Below are 21,400 nucleotides of genomic sequence, written 5' to 3'. Positions count from 1 at the left end.
TCAATAAAAACAAGACCGGGAGCTGACTGTGGCTCAAATCATGAACTCCTTATTGCCAAATTCAGACTGAAATTGAAGAAAGTAGGGAAAACCGCTAAACCATTCAGGTATGACCTAAATCAAATCCCTTATGATTATACAGTGGAAGTGAGAAATAGATTTAAGAGCCTAGATCTGATAGATAGAGTGCCTGATGAACTGTGGAATGAGGTTCGTGCCATTGTACAGGAGACAGGGATCAAGACCATCCCCATGGAAAAGAAATACAAAAAAGCAAAATGGCTGTCTGGGGAGGCCTTACAAATAGCTGTGAAGAGAAGAGAGGCGAAAAGCAAAGGAGAAAAGGAAAGATATAAGCATCTGAATGCAGAATTCCAAAGAATAGCAAGAAGAGATAAGAAAGCCTTCTTCAGCGATCAATGCAAAGAAATAGAGGAAAACAACAGAATGGGAATGACTAGAGATCTCTTCAAGAAAATTAGAGATACCAGGGGAACATTTCATGCAAAGATGGGCTCGATAAAGGACAGAAATGGTCTGGACCTAACAGAAGCAGAAGATATTAAGAAGAGGTGGCAAGAATACACAGAAGAACTGTACAAAAAAGATCTTCACGACCCGGATAATCACGATGGTGTGATCACTCATCTAGAGCCAGACATCCTGGAATGTGAGGTCAAGTGGGCCTTAGAAAGCATCACTATGAACAAAGCTAGTGGAGGTGATCGAATTCCATGTGAGCTGTTTCAAATCCTGAAAGATGATGCTGGGAAAGTGCTACACTCAATATGCCAGCAAATTTGGAAAACTCAGCAGTGGCCACAGGACTGGAAAAGGTCAGTTTTCATTCCAATTCCAAAGAAAGGCAATGTCAAAGAATGCTCAAACTACCGCACAACTGCACTCATCTCACTTGCTAGTAAAGTAATGCTCAAAATTCTCCAAGCCAGGCTTCAGCAATATGTGAACCGTGAACTCCCTGATGTTCAAGCTGGTTTCAGAAAAGGCAGAGGAACCACAGATCAAATTGCCAACATCTGCTGGATCACGGAACAAGCAAGAGCATTCCAGAAAAAACATCTATTTCTGCTTTATTGACTATGCCAAAGCCTTTGACTGTGTGGATCACAATAAACTGTGGAAAATTCTGAGAGAGATGGGAATACCAGACCACCTGACCTGCCTCTTGAGAAATCTGTATGCAGGTCAGGAAGCAACAGTTAGAACTGGACATGGAACAACAGACTGGTTCCAAATAGGAAAAGGAGTACATCAAGCCTGTATATTGTCACCCTGCTTATTTAACTTACATGAAGAGTACATCATGAGAAACGCTGGGCTGGAAGAAGCACAAGCTGGAATCAAGATTGCCAGGAGAAATATCAAAAACCTCAGATATGCAGATGACACCACCCTTATGGCAGAAAGTGAAAAGGAGCTAAAAAGCCTCTTGATGGAAGTGAAAGAGGAGAGTGAAAAACTTGGCTTAAAGCTCAACATTCAGAAAACAAAGATCATGGCATCTGGTCCCATCACTTCATTGGAAATAGATGGGGAAACAGTAGAAACAGTTTCAGACTTTATTTTTTGGGTTCCAAAATCACTGCAGATGGTGACTGCAGCAATGAAATTAAAAGATGCTTACTCCTTGGAAGAAAAGTTATGACCAACCTAGATAGTATATTCAAAAGAGGAGACATTACCTTGCCGACTAAGGTCCGTCTAGTCAAGGTTATGGTTTTTCCTGTGGTCATGTATGGATGTGAGAGTTGGACTGTGAAGAAGGCTGAGTGCCAAAGAATTGATGCTTTTGAACTGTGGTGTTGGAGAAAACTCTTGAGAGTCACTTGGACTGTAAGGAGATCCAACCAGTCCATTCTGAAGGAGATAAGCCCTGGGTGTTCTTTGGAAGGAATGATGCTAAAGCTGAAGCTCCAGTACTTTGGACACCTCATGCGAAGAGTTGACTCATTGGAAAAGACTCTGATGCTGGCAGGGATTGGGGGCAGGAGGAGAAGGGGAAGACCCAGGATGAGATGGCTGGATGGCATCAAAGACTCTATGGACGGGAGTCTGAGTGAACTCCGGGAGTTGGTGATGGATAGGGAGGCCTGGCGTGCTGCGGTTCATGGGGTCGCAAAGAGTCGGACATGACTGAGTGACTGAACTGAACTGAAGTGAAGTGAAGCGACCAAGTAGACGGTAAAAATACACAATTGTGTTCAGGGGAGAACAGAAGTTCAGTTGGTTTACAGTAAAAGGAGAAATTTATGTAGAAATGAGAGACAGAGGTAGCAATATATGATGGGCATGTTAGGTATGCTGACTTCATTAATTAAGGTTTTGTTATTTCTGTTCAAATTGGTGCAGTTATCTAATTGGGTACTGTGGCTCCAGTTTCCATCTGAATAAAACTATTTTTACTCATTCTCCAGACTGAGCTTATAAAATACTTTCTCTGGGAAGCTTTGTTTGCATCTCTGACATCTGATTGTTATTAAGATCTTGTTGTTAAATGTACTTATGTAAGATGCTCATTTACAGCTTTATTTACCATTGCTATTAAATCATTATTTGATTAACCTTGATAGTTGGTAAGGTCAGAGAAATGGAAACACATTTTAAAAATAATTTTATACTTTTCTTAACATAGAGAATAATATGAATGAATGCATTCTCCCTGAAAAAAGAATGTAATAAAATGTTTATCACGCAATTTGTTCATCAAGTATTCTATAAGAATAGAGTTGAAAGAATGTTATTTTGTGAGCTCACTGGTGCTGACAAGATGTTTGACAGGGTACTACTGAGGCATGGCTAATAAAAAAATATGGGAATTAAGGTTGGGAGAGAACAAAGCTGTTACCTATAATCACTAAAGTGACGAGAGTAAATAAATAGAAATTGGTGAAATCAATTGCATGGAAATGACTCATGATGAGTTTCCTGGGAAACTGAATAAATTAATTCCTAGAAGTAGGAACCACATGCTGGTTGGTAAAAAGATGACTGGCAATTCCTGGAAATAAAGTAGCTTAGGCAGCAGGAGCTTGGGAATAGAACTCCTGAATTCAAATTTCACAGAGCCACTGAGTATAACATTTGGACAAGGGATACAGCAGGAGGAAATCAGCTTAGTAGGGGCAGGATCTACAAGAGAGATAATGGGAATCTGGTAGAGAGAGGCTGCTTTTGCAGGGAACTGAAGACCCAGAATCACTGTTGCTGGGACAGAGACCTTTACCTTGATCCCGATAAATTCAGAATGTTACAAAAGACTTGAATCTGGCCTTTGTAGCCCAACACTGCTTTCAATCTCATAGACAGAGCTTTGGGTGAAGTAGAAGAAGAATAGCTTTATTGCTTTGCAAAGAGGGCCACAGCCAGCTAATGCCCTCAAAACTGCAGACGGGGGAGGGTTGCAAGGTGTTTTGTAGTCAAGGAGCAAGGTGGCTGAAAAGGCTCAGGGTGCCTGCATATCCCTCATTCCTTCAGTCCAGAGATCATCTGGCATCAGGTGATGATGAGACAAACCGTCTCTGGAATGAAGAGTGCTTCATCAAGTAGCACTTCCGTTTGATGAGGTTTTTAACTCTGCAAAAGAGTTCAATGATATTGTTCTATGTATCCCTCCAGGAGGGGATTCACAGAGCAGGACTTTGCCCCAAGGCTGCACTATTGTTTCTTGGCTTCTCCTCCCCTGTTTCCGCATTTCCCCTCCCTTCCCTGACTAGCAAATGTTTGAACTTGCTCCCTGAACTCAAAGAAAGGGACACAGAAAGACTTTTGTGCCCAGAAGCCCCCAGGGTCCTGCTTGGTTTCAGGGATATGAACTGGCTGTTTCCAGAGCAGCCTTTGTATGGGACTGCACCGATTTCTGGAGAAATAATGATATCATTTTTACACTTTGATTCTTACATATTGAAGGATATAAAGCAGTAGCATACTTAACTTCAGCACCAGTTGTGATATTACAAATGTACTCTTTCCAACACTGTAATTTCTAGTTATGTGTTAGTATATCACTGTAAGTAGCTCTGAAGTGAAGTCGCTCAGTCGTGTCCGACTCTTTGCGACCACATAGACTGTAGCCTATCAGGCTCCTCAGTCCATGGGATTTTCCAGGCAAGAGCACTGGAGTGGATTGCCATTTCCTTCTCCAGGGGATCTTCCCGACCCAGGAATCGAACCCAGGTCTCCTGCATTGCAGGCAGACGCTTTACCGTCTGAGCCACCAGGGAAGCCCTCTGTATGGGCGTCTAACTCTTTGCAACCCCATGGACTGTAGCCCATCAGGCTCCTCTGTCCTTTAAATTCTTGAAGCAAGAATACTGGAGTGGGTTGCCATGCCCTCCTCCAGGGGATCTTCCCCACCCAGGGATTGAACCCGTGTCTCTTGCATTGCAGGCATATTCTTTACCGTCTGAGCCACCAGGGAAGCCCTATTACATCACTTTATTGCTGTATAATTATTGTTGAATATATCCCTGATTGTTTTTTAAAAAGAGGCTTGCTTTTCAACTAGAAAATTTCCAGTGGTCAGAGAAACACTTTCACATCTGAAATATGCAGCTGATTTCTAATCATCAGAGACTGCCCTAAGCCAAATAGGGGAACTGCATGTGGGGGTAACTTGAATTATTACATTTTCAAAAATTATGGATGCTATAGACAAAATAAGACTGTGTTCACAGGGGAGCAACATGACATTACTGTTTCAGTTTCTGTCAACAGATGCCAAATTAAATTTTCTGTTTTCTTTCATTATTTTTTTCCCTTTAGATTTCCCAGTAGCAGTTTAAGAACCCTGAAAATCTCTCAAGCATTCTGATAGCAGTAATGATGGAGATGATAATGGGGAAGAGAAGAAGAGAGAGAGATGGATGAATAGGAGAGAGAATGAGATCACGTGGCAGAACTGAAAATGCATTAAAATGAAGCTTAGGAGTTAGGTGCTCTGTTGTTAGCCTTAATATTAACTTTTTTTTTGAGATCTGCTGCTACTGCTAAGTCAATTCAGTCGTGTCTGACTCTGTGTCTGACTCTGACCCCATGGATGGCAGCCCACCAGGCTCCCCCATCCCTGGGATTCTCCAGGCACGAACACTGGAGTGAGCTGCCATTTCCTTCTCCAATGCATGAAAATGAAAAGTGAAAGGGAAGTCGTTCAGTCGTGTAAGACTCTTCGCAACCCTATGGACTGCAACCCACCAGGCTCCTCCATCCATGGGATTTTCCAGGATAGAAACAAATAATTCTAGTTCTCAAGTTTTACATCTATGCAATAAGTAAGATCTACTTGGGGATCTATACAGTGATTTGAGTCTTATATTTAATGCATCTTATGAAGAGAGTAGAGCATTTTCATATCCTTAAAAAAATGTCATCTTTGGCCAGTCTGATTCTCTTTGAGCCTCTCTTTTCTCTTATGCTAAAAGGACCTTAAATGTAATGAGTGAATTCCTCACAGATCCATTTGAAGGTATAATGAAATAAGGCATGGGAAGTTTCTTTAGATTCCTTGGCTCTGGACAAAGATAAGCACTTATTTTTATGTTTGGCTCATTTACAAGTTGTATTTTTATATATTTATAAAAGCATAGAAAGTAACTATAAAAAAAAATCAAATTTCATGGTGAGGTGCAACCAAAACAGACATATGGGCAGCTCTAGAAGCTCATTTTCAGCTGCTTTGAGTTTGAGACTTGGGAAGGCATCAAGATGAAACCCATGCCTTCTGAACCTAAACCCTTCCAGAGCTGCCCATATATCTGTTTTGGTGGGTCTAGTGGTAAAGAACATACCTACCAATATGGTAGGCATAAAAGACATGAGTTCAGCCTCTGACTCAGGAAGATCCCCTGGAGGAGGGCATGGAAACCCACTCCAGTATCCTTTCCTGGGGAATCACAAGGACGGAGGGAGCCTGGCCAGCTGGAGTCCATAGGGCTGCAGATAGTCAGAAATGACTGAAGCGACTTAACACACACGTATGTACCTAGGTTGAGTGATAACCTCCTTACATATACATTAGAGAAATTACACAAGAAACTGGTTGTTGAAATGTTAAATTCAGAAACTTTTGTCACCCAAAATGGGGTAAATCAATTTTAGTTATTGAAAGCTCATAGACATTCTATTTTCAAGCTGACAAATTTAAACTAGTTCTTTATTTACTTTTTTTTAATGTGAACCAAATCATGTGAACTAAATTATTTCCTTACTTTCTTAATTCTGTACTTCTGCAGAAATAGACACATAGAAAATTGCTCAGGAGTGAATTCAGCTCTCCTCTGCTTCTGAGATTTATAGCCAGAGAAAGTTATGACTTCAAACTATGAACTTCCAGGAAATTACCACATTAACACACTTAAAATTCTAAAGATATTAGTTAAGGACTTGGACACACTTAGAATTTCAAAGCCCATTCACAAGGGAATATTGATCTCTCATTTTAATAGCTCAAATAGACAAGAGAACAAAATTAGAAAAACAACAGATAACAAACCACCATATTATTTTTGGATTAAGGGGTTTATTACATTTAATTCATGTGAATTTCATTTGGAGGAGAAAATTCTATCGCAAATGCTGGCATTAGACTTTAAATTTGGGCTTTTGTTCAACTTACTGCTGGCAATAAATTTTTAAAAGGTTAAAAATCAGTTGATATATGATAAAAGTAAACTACAAAATTATAAATTAAAAGAACCTCATGTGACTGTAAACTAATTAATATTATTCATAACAATTTAAACATCAAAGAAAAAACCACAATGGAAATTGAAAATATTTTAAAATGCATGATAATGATGGTACAACCCAGTAAAAATGTAAAGATATAGGTGTGTAGAAGGAAAATTTTAGATTTTAATGCATCCATGATAGTTCATATTCTTGTACCTGAGGCCTGGCTCAGATGGTAAAGAATCTGCCTGCAATGCAAGAGACCTGGGTTTGATTCCTGGGTGGAGAAGATCCCCTGGAGAAGGGGATGGCTGCTCACTCCAGTATTCTTGCCTAGAGAATTCCATGGACAGAGGAGCCTGGCAAGCTACAGTCCATAAGGTTGCAAAGAGTCAGACATGACTGAGCAACTAACACTTTCACAATTCAAGAAAACTTGAAACTTTAGTACTTTATAGTGAGGAAGTTAGGCAAAATAGCAATTTAAGCCAAAAGTAAATTTAAGATAGAAATTACAACGGTAAGAACAGAAATCAATGAAATAGAAGTCAAACATAAAACAGAGAAAACCAAAGTAAAAATTTAGATTTTGAGAAAATCAACAAAATCAATTATTTCATTTTTTAAAAGAAACATCATGTGAAAAGAGAAGTGACCAATAGCTTCATAGAATTTACATAATTATTTAAGAAGCTACTCATTTTCCTATATTCTAAAGCAGAATTTTTTTTCATTTTCTCCAGCAATTGAGGTAAATATCTTAGCCATCCTCATTTTATCTGTTTTACAACACTTCTTCAAAATAGCCTTCTTGTCAAACTTGAGTAATCAAATAATGAATAAAGAGGAGAACTACTCTTGAACAAGGTGAAAAATTAATAAATTTGTTTTTAAAAGGTGCAGAATCTTAGTTCATATCCTGTGCACCAATCATAGAGGCTTTTAGCTTCATTCTCTCCCAGTTTATTTTCGTCTATAATTATGCATTTGTATTACAGTGAATGATAAAGGAGACTTCCCAGACATTTGGATCCTGGTCAACCCAGCTCCAATTTTGTACTGATTATTGCTGTCCACAGTAGGCTTCCAGGAGATTATTTTCTTAAGGAAAAAAGCTGCATTATTTGTCAATATCATAGAACTGGATAACTTCAAAATATATGTGCTCTTTACTATAGAAATATTGATTTGCAATATTTAGTCTGTGACTCTGCATTCTTTAGATATGGACACAATTATTTTATATAAGAAGTGTTGTCCATAGTTTATAGCACTTTTCAACTGCACCCACTTCTAGAAACTGTTTTGAGGGATATCTTGAACTGAAGTAAAATCCTAGGTTGACTTTTTAAAATTTTAAATCCTTAACTTGCTGTTTGAGAATATCTGTTAGGCTTTTTTATATCCATATCTCTTAAAATTCCTCATATATTTACCAATTATATTCATATTTTTCTTAAATAACTCACCTGTCCATGACTGTCATTTCAGTCTATGCCAACTAATTGTAATATGTGTGTTTAAGGTGAATTTGTTCCTATTGATTGTTATTCTTTTGTTGTGGGGGAGGAATAACATTTTTATATTTTTGGTAATATTTTATTGCATTACAGACATTGTATATAAAAGAGTTATGTATTTTATAAATATATATCTTTTTATATACATATGATTGCTTTCACACACTATGGTTAGAAAATTACATGATTGATACATTGTTGTTCAGCTGCTCAGTTCTGTCTGACTGCTTGTGACCCAATGGACTATAGCATTCCGGGTTTCAGCATTCTTCACTGTCTCCCAGAGTTTGTTCAAATTCATATCCATTGAGTCGATGATTCCATCCAACCATCTCATCCTCTATCACCCCCTTCTCATTCTGCCCTCAATATTTCCCAAGATCAGGGTCATTTATAAGGAGTCAGCTCTTCACATCAGGTGGCCAGAATACTGAGCTTCAGTTTTAGCATCAGTCCTTTCAATGAATATTCAGAGTTGATGTCCTTTAGGATTCACTGGTTTGATCTCATTGCTCTCAAAGGGACTCTCAAGAGTCTTCTCCAACACCAGTTCTTTGACCCAGTTCTCACATCTGTACATGACTACTGAAAAAACCACAACTTTGACTATATGGACATTTATCAGCAAAGTGATGTCTCTGTTTTTTAATATGCTGTCTAGGTTTATCACAGCATTTCTTCCTATAAGCAAATGTCTTTTAATTTCATGGCTGCAGTCACCATCCACAGTAATTTTTGAGCCCAAGAAAATAAAGTCTGTCACTGTTTCCATTTTTTCCCCATTTATTTGCCATGAAATGGTGGGATTGGATACCATGATTTTAGTTTTTTGAATGTTGAGTTTTCAACTAGCTTTTTTACTCTTACCTTCATCAAGAGGCTCTTTAGTTCCTCTTTGCTTTTTCCCATTAGAATGGTGTCATCTGCATACATGAGGTTACTGATAAATCTCCAGGCAATCTTAATTTCAGCTTGTGCTTCATCCAGCCTTACATTTCTTGTGATGTACTCTGCATGCTAGTTAAATAAGCATGGTGACAGTATGTACTCCTTTCCAAATCTGGAACCAGTTCATTGTTCCATGTCTGGTTCTGACTGCTGCTTCTTGACCTTCATACAGGTTTCTCAGGAGGCAGATCAGGTTGGTCTGGTGTTCCCATCTCTTTAAGAATTTTCCACAATTTTTTGTGATCCACATAGTCAAAGGCTTTAGTGTAGTCAATAAAGCAGAAGTAGATATTTTTCTGGAATTCTCTTGCTTTTCCTATGGTCCAACAGATTGGGCAATTTGATCTCTAGTTCCTCTGTCTTTTCTAAATCCAGCTTGAAAATCAGGTAGTTCTCAATTCACGTACTGTTGAAGCCTAGCTTGAAGGATTTTGAGCATCACCTTGCTAGCGTGTGAAAGGAGTGCATATATACACACAAATATATGTACAAAAATATTTTGATGTAATGTTTTCCAGAGATTGCAAGCCCTTTTTTCTTCATGTTAGAAAGGTACAGGGCTTATCAATAAGCTTCCTCAAAAAATTAAATTAGGTAGGCAATGTCTTCAATTTAAATGTGGTTGATTGAACCTCCAGTTTGCCTACACTTAGACCAGATACACTGCCACTCCCTGATCTGAACCACTATTATATTTTATTTCAGATGGGAGATATATTGGCCAATAGTTTCAGAATGCTTTAGTTTAACTTTGAATTCATTTGAGTTTTGCCCATTATTTTACTGTATTTTACAATTTTCAAATTTTCATTTTTATACATTCTCATACTCTGTCAAAATTCTTAAATTTATCATTAATTTCTCAAGAAAAATAGCCATAATTATTTGTGTGTATATTTCTAATATGTCCATTATCTGGACCTTTTGTAGACTTGTTTGTCACTTCATGGCAAATAGATGGGGAAACAGTGGAAACAGTGTCAGACTTTATTTTGGGGGGCTCCAAAATCACTGCAGATGGTGATTTCAGCCATGAAATTAAAAGACACTTACTCCTTGGAAGAAAAGTTATGACCAACCTAGATAGTATATTCAAAAGCAGAGACATTACTTTGCCGACTAAGGTCCGTCTAGTCAAGGCTATACTTTTTCCAATAGTCATGTATAGATGTGACAGCTGGACTATAAAGAAAGCTGAATGCAGAAGAATTGATGCTTTTGAACTGTGGTGTTTGAGAAGACTCTTGAGAGTCCCTTGGGCTGCAAAGAGATCCAACCAGTCCATTCTAAAGGAGATCAGTCTTGGGTGATCATTGGAAGGACTGATGTTGAAGCTGAAACTCCAATACTTTGGCCACCTGATGTGAAGAACTGACTCATTTGTAGAGACCCTGATGCTGGGAAAGATTGAGGGCAGAAAGAGAAAGGGACGACAGGATGAGATGGTTGGATGGCTTCACCGACTCAGTGGACATGAGTTTGGGTAAACTCCAGGAGTTGGTGATGGACAGGGAGGCCTGGAATGCTGCAGTCCATGGGGTTGCAAAGAGTTGGACACTACTGAGCGACTGAACTGAACTATAGACTTTTTTGTACCCTGTGTTGCCTCTTGGTTTGTTCTTTTCTAGCCCTTTTGTAGCACTGATCATGTTTAATCAATTACTATAGGTAATTTGAAGCTCTTAATGGATCTATCTGCAGAGGAATTTACTTTGGATGAACCAAGCTGTTGTAAGATTGCTAGCATCATATCATCAAAATCAATGCAACTCTGTCTATGGCCAAACCACCATGAACGTGTCCGATATTGTCTGATTTGAAGTATCCAATCTGATGATGACAAAAGTTTTATTTGGTAAAAGGCTTCCCTTGTGTGTAAAGAATCCCGTGGACCGAGCAACCTTTTGGGCTACTATGGGATTCTCCAGGCAAGATTGCTGCAGTGGGTTGCCATTCACATCTTCCATGGATCTTCCTGACCTAGGGATTAAACCAGGATCTCCTGCATTGCAGGCAGATTCTTTACCTGCTGAGCCACCAGGGAAGCCCTTCATCATGTTACCCTTCTACATATTAAATACAAAGGTGGTTAGTAAAAATATTTATTTTACAATGCATGCAAAGTCATTTAGAATAGATGAGAAATCTAGTGAAGACTATCACCAAAAATCTTTTCCAGTAAATCGACTAGATGGAAAGGAAAACTAGGATTAATGTCTTTCAAAATGCAAACTTCAAAATGATGGGCGTGAAGCCATTAGAAATGTTGTCCAAACCTATTTACCAAATTAATTAATAACTCCATTGCAAATCAATTCTCCGAATGTTCCTGGAATATACCAGACAATTTCTATCTCTGTGTGTCAGAGAGATAAAAATTTTATTTTTCCAAATTTTCTCTAATTCAATTCTATACTACTTCTCTTTTAGCTTTTCATAACAGCCTCCCTCATTTAGGAAAATTGTGAAGAACAGTTTCTCTGTGAGACTGGGATGTTTGGCCAGATCTTGACTCCCTTTGAACTTTCATTGCCTCATGCTTAGAAAAAAAAAAAAAAAAAAGTATCACACAAAATTGACCTTCCTCTGAGTACTATTTAAAATTCTGAAGAAATAATGACTTGAAAATCTCTTTGAACATTTATTTACCTCAACACAAAGATAACGCTCCTTTATTATTAGATTTGCCTCCTTTTCAAACTGTCTGACTGTGTATCGTCTTCTGGAATCTGTGTCTTGTTAAAAAGATTAGCACATGACTATAAAAAAGTAAAGAATATCCATTTTTGCTGACATAAAGGCTGTGATGATTCTCAGCCATATATAGTTTGAGCCATTGGAAAGCATAGAGATAAAAGCCCACACATCCTGAATCAAAATTCTTCACAAGAAGAATAATTGGCTTCCTTCTTGCATGCTGTAAAGAGATGAATTTCATGGAAAAGTACTCACCAAGATTCACGAATCTGATCACTTTTACCAACCAACTTTGGATGAACTTAATGGAAGTTACTTTAGATATATATTTAGCATTTTCTGAAAATATACTGCCACAAGTTAGATGTATATTTTTGTTTTATGTACAAATCTAGCAGTATATCTAAATTTTATTCTTTCTCTCTGCATTCCATATATATCCGCTAACTTTTGTTCTTTTCTTTTCCTGTGAAGAGAGATCTAAGACCTCATGTGATTTAAATAATGAGGTTTTTATAGATTTTGAGGGACTTCCCTGGTGGCGCTCGTGGTAAAAAACCCACTAGCCAGTGCAGGAGACGGAAGAGACATGGGTTCCATCCCTGAGTCGGGAAGATCCCCTGGACGAAGGAATGGCAGCCGCCTCCATTGTTCTTGCCTGGAGAATCCCATGGCTAGAGGAGCCTGGCAGGCTATAGTCGATAGGGTCACAAAGAATCGGACATGACTAAAGTGACTTAGCACACAGCACATAACTTTTGAGATGCTTATTCATACCAATTCATATAAAAAAGTTAAAAGAAATCTAAATAACAAATTTTTTATCTCAAATTCTTCAATCTTTATTATCCCAAAGTTTGCATTATAAAACAAATTAATCTTTTACATTTATAAATCCAATAAACAGTAAAAGAAACTCCTGGTCAATAATTAATAATAATGATAACAATACCGTATATGGCTACCAGAATAAGTGTGTTTATTTATATGTATATTAGTTGCTCAGGCATGTTTGACTCTTTGTGACCCTGTGGACTGTAGCCCACCAGGCTCCTCTGTTTATTTACTTAGGTAATTAAATAATGTTGAATTATGAAGTATATTTAATAACTGGGTGATTTCCTTCACCAGTGCAGCTATATGATTTAAAGTTTAGGTCTATTACTTACTTTTACATTATGCAAGAACCAATTTCTAAGTGAGGCTGGGTGGTCTATAAATGGGTGAACAAGACTTTGGGACCACAAAAAGGGTTGTTTCTTATGAGATTTGAGAATTGACATTTTTCAAAAATATCTGTATATTCTATAAGTTAATGTCTAAAGCTAGATCAACAGATTGGCCAAAAATCAAGATAGGTTGAGTGGCAGGATCTTGATCCATAGCCCAAGGTAGGGGAACCCCAGACTCCATAACCCAGGGGTCTGAAGCCACTGGATCCACAACCCAGTAAGCAGCAGCCTTTGGATCCAGGGTTCAGGGAACAGTCCTTGCTGGACCTAAAGCCCAGAGACCCTAGGTGAGTTGTCCAGCAGGGACTGAAGAATGTGGAAGTCCTTGGGTGGTAGCAGGATGTCAGGCAGGGACTGGACACCACATGAGATGTCTGGGTCCTGATGGGCTCACAGCAGATCTCCTGGTTGTAGAGAGAGGAGCCCAGCTGGCAGGAGCTGGGAGAGCAGAAGTCAGTGCTGTAGACCAGGTTGCTGGGGAAGGAGGAGCCTGAGTAGTGCTGGTGGTCCCCCAGGAGCAGGAGGAGTTTCCAGAGCAGTAGTTATAGGATGCATTGACAGGAGATGCGAGGACAATTTCTACCTCCTGGACTGTGGCATTTATACACTCTTAGCAATAGGTATTAACAACTACAAGGTCATCATTTCCACATTTCTACTCCCTCATTTGCATGATCTCTCAATCATAATTTCTGTAAGTGCAGCTGGCTAGTTTCCTACACATTGTACTTAATGTGTGAAAAAAGTAAAAGTGAAGTCACTCAGTCATGTCTGACTGTTTGTGACCCCATAGACTGTAGCCAGCCAGGCTCCTCTGTCCATGGGATTCTCCAGGCAAGAGAATCCCCACTGGAGTGGGGTGCCATTTTCTTCTCCAGTATTTATGTGGGCTGTAATAATTTTCATTATAACACAAACCCAGTAAACTACTCATGTCACAAAGGTATGTCCCTTTTGTATTCATGACCACCCCATTGTGGTCAGGAATATTCCTTCATTTCTTCCTGGTATATGCTGCATGTGTATCTGAGTCTGGTTTTGCTGGAATATGCAGTCCTTCTAAGGATGAAGATTGAAATGGTACCATCTTTCATTTTTATTTGGTCAGAGGCATAGATTTGGCCTTCAAAACAGCCTTCTAAACATTGAACCTGCTTGTGACATTCATTTATTTCCTCCAAGATTAATTTCCAAGTATTAAAATTAATGTAGAGACCTCACAGCCAATGCAAAAGGCCCAACCCTGTTACAGATTGACTGAAGGAGTAACAGGAACAGAGGGAAGTCTAGACTAGCATTTGGAAGACACAAGACCAATGAATAGGAACACTCACAAATGGAGACCAATCGGAGCCTCTCAGAGGAAACTCGGGTGACGACTCTACTGAGGTGTACGTGTGTGTGTTAGTCACTCAGTCGTGTCTGACTCTTTGCGACCCCATGGACTGTAGCCCACCAGGCTCCTCTGTCCATGGGCTGCTCCAGGCAAGAATACTGGGGTGGGTTGCCACTCCCTTCTCTGTGGGATCTTCCAACCCAGGGATGGAATTCGGGTCTCCTGTGAATTCTTTACCATCTGAAGCCCTCTGTTGAGGTGAGTAGAAGTAAATGACAGAGCACAGAATGACACATTCAGGTTTCTTCTCTACCTGATTTCAAACCTACGATTTGCTGAATAAATATTATTCAAATCAAAAGAGTTTCAAATGGATTAACTTTATGAATTTTGAGATACGTTTTGCCTTTTTGCTATCCACATTTACAGTACAACCAGATATGCTGCTCTTCTAGAAAAGTCCCAGTTAGACACTGCTGCCCCATCATGTAGGTGACTACATTTCCTCCCTGTTAAACATCCTCTTTCTTCCTTAGACCACTTTCTTACTGTTATTTCTTTAGTGCAGGATACCTGAATGTATCTTTTGTATTATCTCTCTAAAAGCACTAAAGGGGAATTCCCTGGCAGTCCAGTGGTTGAGACACCACACTTCCACTGTAGGGTCACAGGTTGATACCTGGTCAGAGAACTAAGATGCCATATACCTTGTGGCCAAAAAAAAAAAAAAAAAAGAAAGAAAAGAAAGAAAAACTAAACACTAAAGCACTTTCTTCAGGTACAAAGTTTCTCTGGTGACTCAGATGGTAAAGAACCCGCCTGCAATGTAGGGTACCTGGGTTGGATCCCTGGATTGGGAAGAGCCCCTGGAGAAGGGAATGGCTACGCACTCCAGTATTCTTGCCTGGAGAATCCCATGGACAGAGGAACTTAGCTGGCTACAGTCCAAGGCGTCATAAAGAGTTGGATGGGACTAACACTTTTACTTGATGGGCTTCCTTGGTGGCTTAGATGCTAAAGAAATTGCAGGCAATGTGCGACACCCAGGTTCAGTCCCAGGATTGGGAAGATCCCCTGCAGAAGGAATGCACAACCCATTCCATCATTCTTGCCTGGGAAATTCCATGGACAAGGGAGGCTTGTGGGCTGTAGTTCATAGGATCGCAAAGAGTCAGAATGATTGAAGCTACTAACACACACACACAGACAGTAAACGATTTTCTTCAAGTAGATACAAAGAAAATATTCCTAGAGAGCAACATGGAAATGTAAGAAGAAATGTGAATATATAGATAAACACAGTTTACATTTAAGTAAAAACTTTATAAATCATTAATTGAAAAGATTATTGGTTTTAAAATATATATAGTATTAAAATGCCTAAAGACAACAATACCAAAAAAGAGAACAATTGGATTTAAGGTTTTCCAAGGTTTTAGCATTATTGTGGAAATTGTAAAATAATAATTTACATTAACAAGAAGTAAATCAGGAATGTACATTGAAATTTCTAAAAAAAACACTAAAATCAGTACAACCCCACAGATATTACATTAAAAATGGGAAATGATAATATAAAAAGTTTTGTTAATCAAAAAAAGGAAAAAAATTAATCTAAAAGATTAGATAAAAAAATACAAATTTTTAGATAGACATTTTTATATGTGTATATATACACATGTGCATGCTCAGTCACTCAGTCTTGTCAGATTCTTTGTGACCATATGGACTGCAGCCCTCCGGGCTCCTGGGTCCATGGAATTTTTCTAGGCATGAATACTGGAATAGGTTGCCATTGCCTGTACTTAGTCATTCAGTCATGTCCGATTCTTTGCAACCCCATGGACTGTAGCCCACCAGGCCCCTCTGTCCTTGAGGATTCTCCAGAAAAGAATACTGGGGTGTGTTGCCATGCCCTCCTCCAGGGGATCTTCCCAACCCAGGAATTGAACCCAGGTCTCCCGCATTGTAGGCTGATTCTTTATCTATTGAGCCACCAGGGAAGCCCAGCCATTTCCTACTCCAGGGGATCTTCCCAACACAGGGATAGAACCCATGTCTCCTCCATCTCCTGCACTGGCAGGTGCATACTTCACACTTTGCCCCCTGGGACCATATATGCATATACACATATGCATATATTTAGACATATCTTTATCTATATATCTATATGACACATAAAAGGAAGAAGAGTCTAATAGATTCAGATTCAATTTTAAAAGAGTACCACAATATTCTGCTTTCAAGAGTAATCAATAAAAATAAAAGCATACAGAAATTTTGAAAGAAATGATATGAATTATCTAAAAAAAAAACAAAAGGGAGCTATTAAGTTATTAATCTCAGTTATAGAAACTTTACTAATGATAAAGAGGAATGATCATAATTTTTAAAAAGGTGTGAATCCTCCATAGATATCACACTCAATGCTTAAGGATATGAAAAAGGAAGACAAAAGCTAGTTAGGGTGTAGAACACTTGACCAACACAGTTAAGAGAACTGATCAAACGGTGGATGCATTGCACTCAAGTTCAACAAGCACAATCATCTGAAGCACTCAGGGAGTTTAACTGAAAATACTCCAATCATAAAGCAAACCTCCAACTCACATGATTATAATAACTCTTAGTAATGCTCTTGTCATCGAGGAAATAATTATAAGGCAGTGAAATACACTTGTAAATAATCTGTTTTGGTTCTTTGCAGCTGCTATTACAGATTATCATGGAATGGATGCTTTATCAGAACATTGATTTCTTATGTTCTGGATGCTAAGAAGTTCAAGTTCAAGGCACCATGAGATGTCTGAATGTCTGATGAGACCCTTTCCTTGATGTCCATCTTTTCACTGTAACCTCAATAATAGAAGGACTGAGAGTTCTCTGGGGTTTCTTCTTTCAAGGGCACTAATCCTATTCAAAAGATTTCCATCTCTGATAACCACTGTGTTCAGAACTAGAAGTTAGCATTTGGATTTTGGGGGCAAATAACAATTCGAGACATTGTGTAATTCATGATTCAAAGAAAATATATCAATATGGACAATAGAAAATTCCTTGATCAGAATGCTTTTGAAGATAAAACACTAAAACTTAACAGGTTTTGGCTAATTCAGTTCTTTGAGGGTATTTTATACACTAAATGGGTATGTTTGAAAAGAAGAAATGCTGAAAATCAAGAAGTTAGAATAAGGAATAACAGATCAAGACACAAGAAAACAAAAAGAGGAAACAAATTAAAGGTAGAAATCAATATAAGAGTAAAAAATTATTTGTATAGAATATAACCAGGTTCAGAGTTGGTTCTTCAAAATTAATAACAAGAATAGCATTCAAATTGAAAAAGAAACATTATACAAGACTCCTACAAGAGAGAGCAAAGTGAGGAAATAACTGTTCCAAATGTAAATAACTCTTTTGCACATCTTTTATTTTCAGATATCCCAAATTAGAATTGCAATCTCATTCTTTCTTGCCAACCAAGCAGGGGAAATTTTCCGCTTAGTAATATCTTGTGTGTCTATATTTTCCATTTTGTTTTATTGCCAAACTTTCTCTCTTTCCCCCAAAGTAGCCTTGGTGGAACAAATTCAGAGTTGATGAATGAAGAGCAAGGTCATTCTCAAACAAAATGAAGAGCAAGGTCATACTCAAACTACCTTGGAGTAAGTGCATTTTCCTTAGGAACTATTTCTTCTCTAAGAGTATCTTTTTACCAAACTAATCCATAAGTCCAGTAGTTCCCTGCATTTTCTCCTCTCTAGTCATTCCTTAATAATAAGATATGAGTAGCAAATATTTTAATGAAACTGCTAACTCTCAGATGGTTACTAAATGGAGATCATGTGTTATATTTGTATAAATTATGTTTCTGAAGATAGATTTTTTTTCTAAAGGAAATTTATTTATTCATATTTTAAAATATTGGAGAATTTTAAATTAAAATGTTGGCTCCAAACTATGGAAATAGTGGTCTCTAAAAATTGTTTCATATCTGATTTCTATATATTTATTTTCAAATCTGTGGTTTATGGAACCATTATATTGTATAGATCCAATTTTTTCTGTTCAATTATTTAAAAGACAAAAACTCCCTGGTGTCTCAGCTGATAAATAATCTGCCTGCAATGCTGGAGACCAGGTTCGATCCCTGAGTTGGGAAGACCCCCTGGAGAAAGGAACGGCTACCAACTCCAGTATTCTGGCCTGGAGAATTCCATGGGCTGTGTAGTCCATGGGGTCACAAAGAGTCGAACAGATCTGAGTGACTTTCACCTAACATACTAGCCATCCAGAGTCTTCAACTTTGATTAATCATCTTAATAAGCAGGCAGGTATCATAAGTCATGACTTGGAGTATTAAGATTGATGCCACCAGATGGTGTCTTGTACACCTATTATCTAGAAAATTGTTATTGTGGTTCAGTCACTAAGTCATGTCCAACTCCTTGCAAGTCCATTGACAGCAGCACTCCAGGCTTCTCTGTCCTTCACTATTTCCTGTAGTTTTCTCAGACTCATGTCCATCGAGTCAGTGTTGCCATCCAACCATCTCATCCTCTGTCGTCCCCTTCTCCACCTGCCCTCAATCTTTTCCAGTGTCAGGGCCTTTTCCAATGAGTCGGTTCTTCGCATCAGGTGGCCAAATTATTGGAGCTTCAACTTTAGCATTCATAGTCTTTCCAATAAATATTCAGGGTTGATTTCCTTTGAATTGGCTGGTTTGAACTCCCTGAAGTCCTAGGGACTCTCAAGAGTCTTATTTAGCATCACAATTCAAAAGCATCAATTCTTCAAAGCTCAGCCTTCTACATGGTTCAACTCTCACATCCATACATGACTACTGGAAAAACCATGAGTGAGTGAATGAAGTCACTCAGTCGTGTCCGACTCTTTGTGACCCCATGGACTGTAGCCTACCAGGCTCCTCTGTCCATGGGATTTTCCAGGCAATAGTACTGGAGTGGATTGCCATTTCCTTCTCCAGGAGATCTTCCCAACCCAGGGATTTAACCCAGGTCTCCCGCATCGTAGACAGACACTTTACCATCTGAGCCACCAAACCATAGCTTTGATTATATGGACCTTTGTCACAAAGTGATATCTCTGTTTTTTAATATGTTGCCTAGGTTTGTCACAGATTTTCTTCCAAGGAGAAAGTATCTTTTAATTTCATAGGTGCAGTCATTGTCCACAGTGATTTTGGAGCCCAAGAATATGAAATATGACTCTGTTTCCAGAGACCAGGCTTTCCTGTCCCTCACCATCACCTGTTCAGTTCAGTTCAGTCACTCAGTCATGTCCAACTCTTTGCAACCCCATGAACCGCAGCATGCTAGGCCTCCCTGTCCATCACCATCTCCTGGAGTTTACACAAAATCATGTCCATTGAGTTGGCAATGCCATCCAACCATCTCATCCTCTGTTGTCCCCTTCTCCTCCTGCCTTCAATCTTTCCCAGCATCAGGGTCTTTTCAAATGAGTCAGCTCTTCACATCAGGTGGCCAAAGTATTGGGGCTTCAGCTTCAACACCAGTCCTTCCAATGAATATTCAGGAGGACTGTTTTCCTTTCTGATGGACTGGTTTGATCTCCTTGCAGTCCAAGGGATTCTCAAGAGTCTTCTCCAGCACTACAGTTTAAAGGCATCAATTCTTCTGCACTTAGTCTTTTTTTATTGTCCAACTGTCACATCCATACATGACTGCTGGAAAAAGCATAGCTTTGACTATATGGACCGTTGTTGGCAAAGTGATGTCACACTTTTGTGTGAGACACAAAAGACAATTTTCTTCCAAGGAAAAAGTGTCTTTTAATTTCATAGGTGCAGTCTTTGTCCACAGTGATTTTGGAGCTCAAGAATATGAAATATGACTCAGTTTCCAATTTTTCCCCATCTATTTGCCATAAAGTGATAGGACCTGATGTCATCATCTTCATTTTTTTGAATGCTGAGTTTTAAGCCAGCTTTTTCACTCTCTTCTTTCACCCTCATCAAGAGGCTCTTTCCTCTGTGCTTTCTGCCATTAGAGTGGTATCATATGCATATCTGAGGCTCTTGATATTTCTTCTGACAATCTTGATTCCAGCCTGTGCTTCATCCAACCTGGCATTTTGCATGATGTACTCTGAATATAGGGCTTCCCTTGTGGCTCAGCTAGTAAAGAATCTGCCTGCACTGCAGGAGACTTGGGTTCAATCCCTGGGTTGGGAAGATCCTCTGGGGAAGGGAAAGGCTACCCACTCCAGTATTCTTGCCTGGAGAATTCCATGGACTGTCTAGGCCATGGGGGTCACAAAGAGTCTGACACAAGTGAGGGACTTCACTCACTTCACTCGGCATATAAGTTAAATAAGCAGGGTGACAATATACAGGCTTGATAGACTCCTTTCCCAATTTTAAACTAGTCTGTTGTTCCATGTCTGGTTCTAGAGAATATTTCTATTATATATATTTACCCAGTGGAGACTAGGAGTCATTTTGCATCCCACAAAATGGTAACTAGTCACTGGTCAGGCTACCATAACTAAGAAAGAATCTTAAGAATGGGAAAACAATTTAACCCATATCTTAATGTCATATTTTCTTCCATTGTCCAGTAAATGTATTTTCCTTCTTCACTAATAGTCAACTCAAACTATGGATTCAGTCAGTCTGCTGGTGAGACATTTTCTCAGCCTTTTGTTATCTGCAATTCTCTTCAGTTTTGAAGCACATGTTTCCTGTCCCTAGTATTCAAACATGAAATCTTCATTTTGTCATAGTTTTTAATATTTCAGTCAATTTTCTCTTAAAATAATTTATATTTCAGTCCTATTGTTACTTTTTGAAGGTAATCAGCTTTCTTCCCCACGTAACTTAGAAATGTTTCTCTTGTCACTGATTTAGGTGTGTGTAGGTGTATTCTCTGTATTTCTCCAAATTTCAGTTGGCAACACTTATTTGAATTTGTTTTAAAAAATTCATAGCATTTTATCCC

The 21,400-nt window shown here is 38.7% G+C and overlaps 1 protein-coding gene across 1 annotated transcript; it reads right to left on the bottom strand.

Annotated features, from left to right (window-relative positions):
* Positions 1-13,182: 13,182 nt before the first annotated feature.
* LOC120882174 (keratin-associated protein 13-2-like) lies at positions 13,183-20,900 on the bottom strand. Its single transcript, XM_040266050.1, has 2 exons — positions 20,880-20,900; positions 13,183-13,584 (listed from the first exon to the last, which is right to left on the bottom strand). The coding sequence occupies exons 1-2, from the start codon at positions 20,898-20,900 to the stop codon at positions 13,183-13,185; spliced, it is 423 nt and encodes a 140-aa protein (XP_040121984.1).
* Between the last annotated feature and the right edge of the window lie 500 nt (positions 20,901-21,400).

This window comes from Oryx dammah, unplaced genomic scaffold (assembly GCF_014754425.2).
Source record: "Oryx dammah isolate SB20612 unplaced genomic scaffold, SCBI_Odam_1.1 HiC_scaffold_2, whole genome shotgun sequence".
NCBI classification, from domain to species: Eukaryota; Metazoa; Chordata; class Mammalia; order Artiodactyla; family Bovidae; genus Oryx; species Oryx dammah.
The sequence above is the reverse complement of the archived record's forward strand: the minus strand, read 5'-3'. Positions and strand labels throughout refer to the sequence as shown.

Coding starts and splice junctions, on each gene's coding strand:
- LOC120882174 (XM_040266050.1), bottom strand. CDS start 20,900: ATGACTCCTAGTCTCCACTGG. Junction 13,585..20,879: donor TGACTCCTAGTCTCCACTGG/GTAAATATATAT, acceptor GGGGACCACCAG/CACTACTCAGGCTCCTCCTT.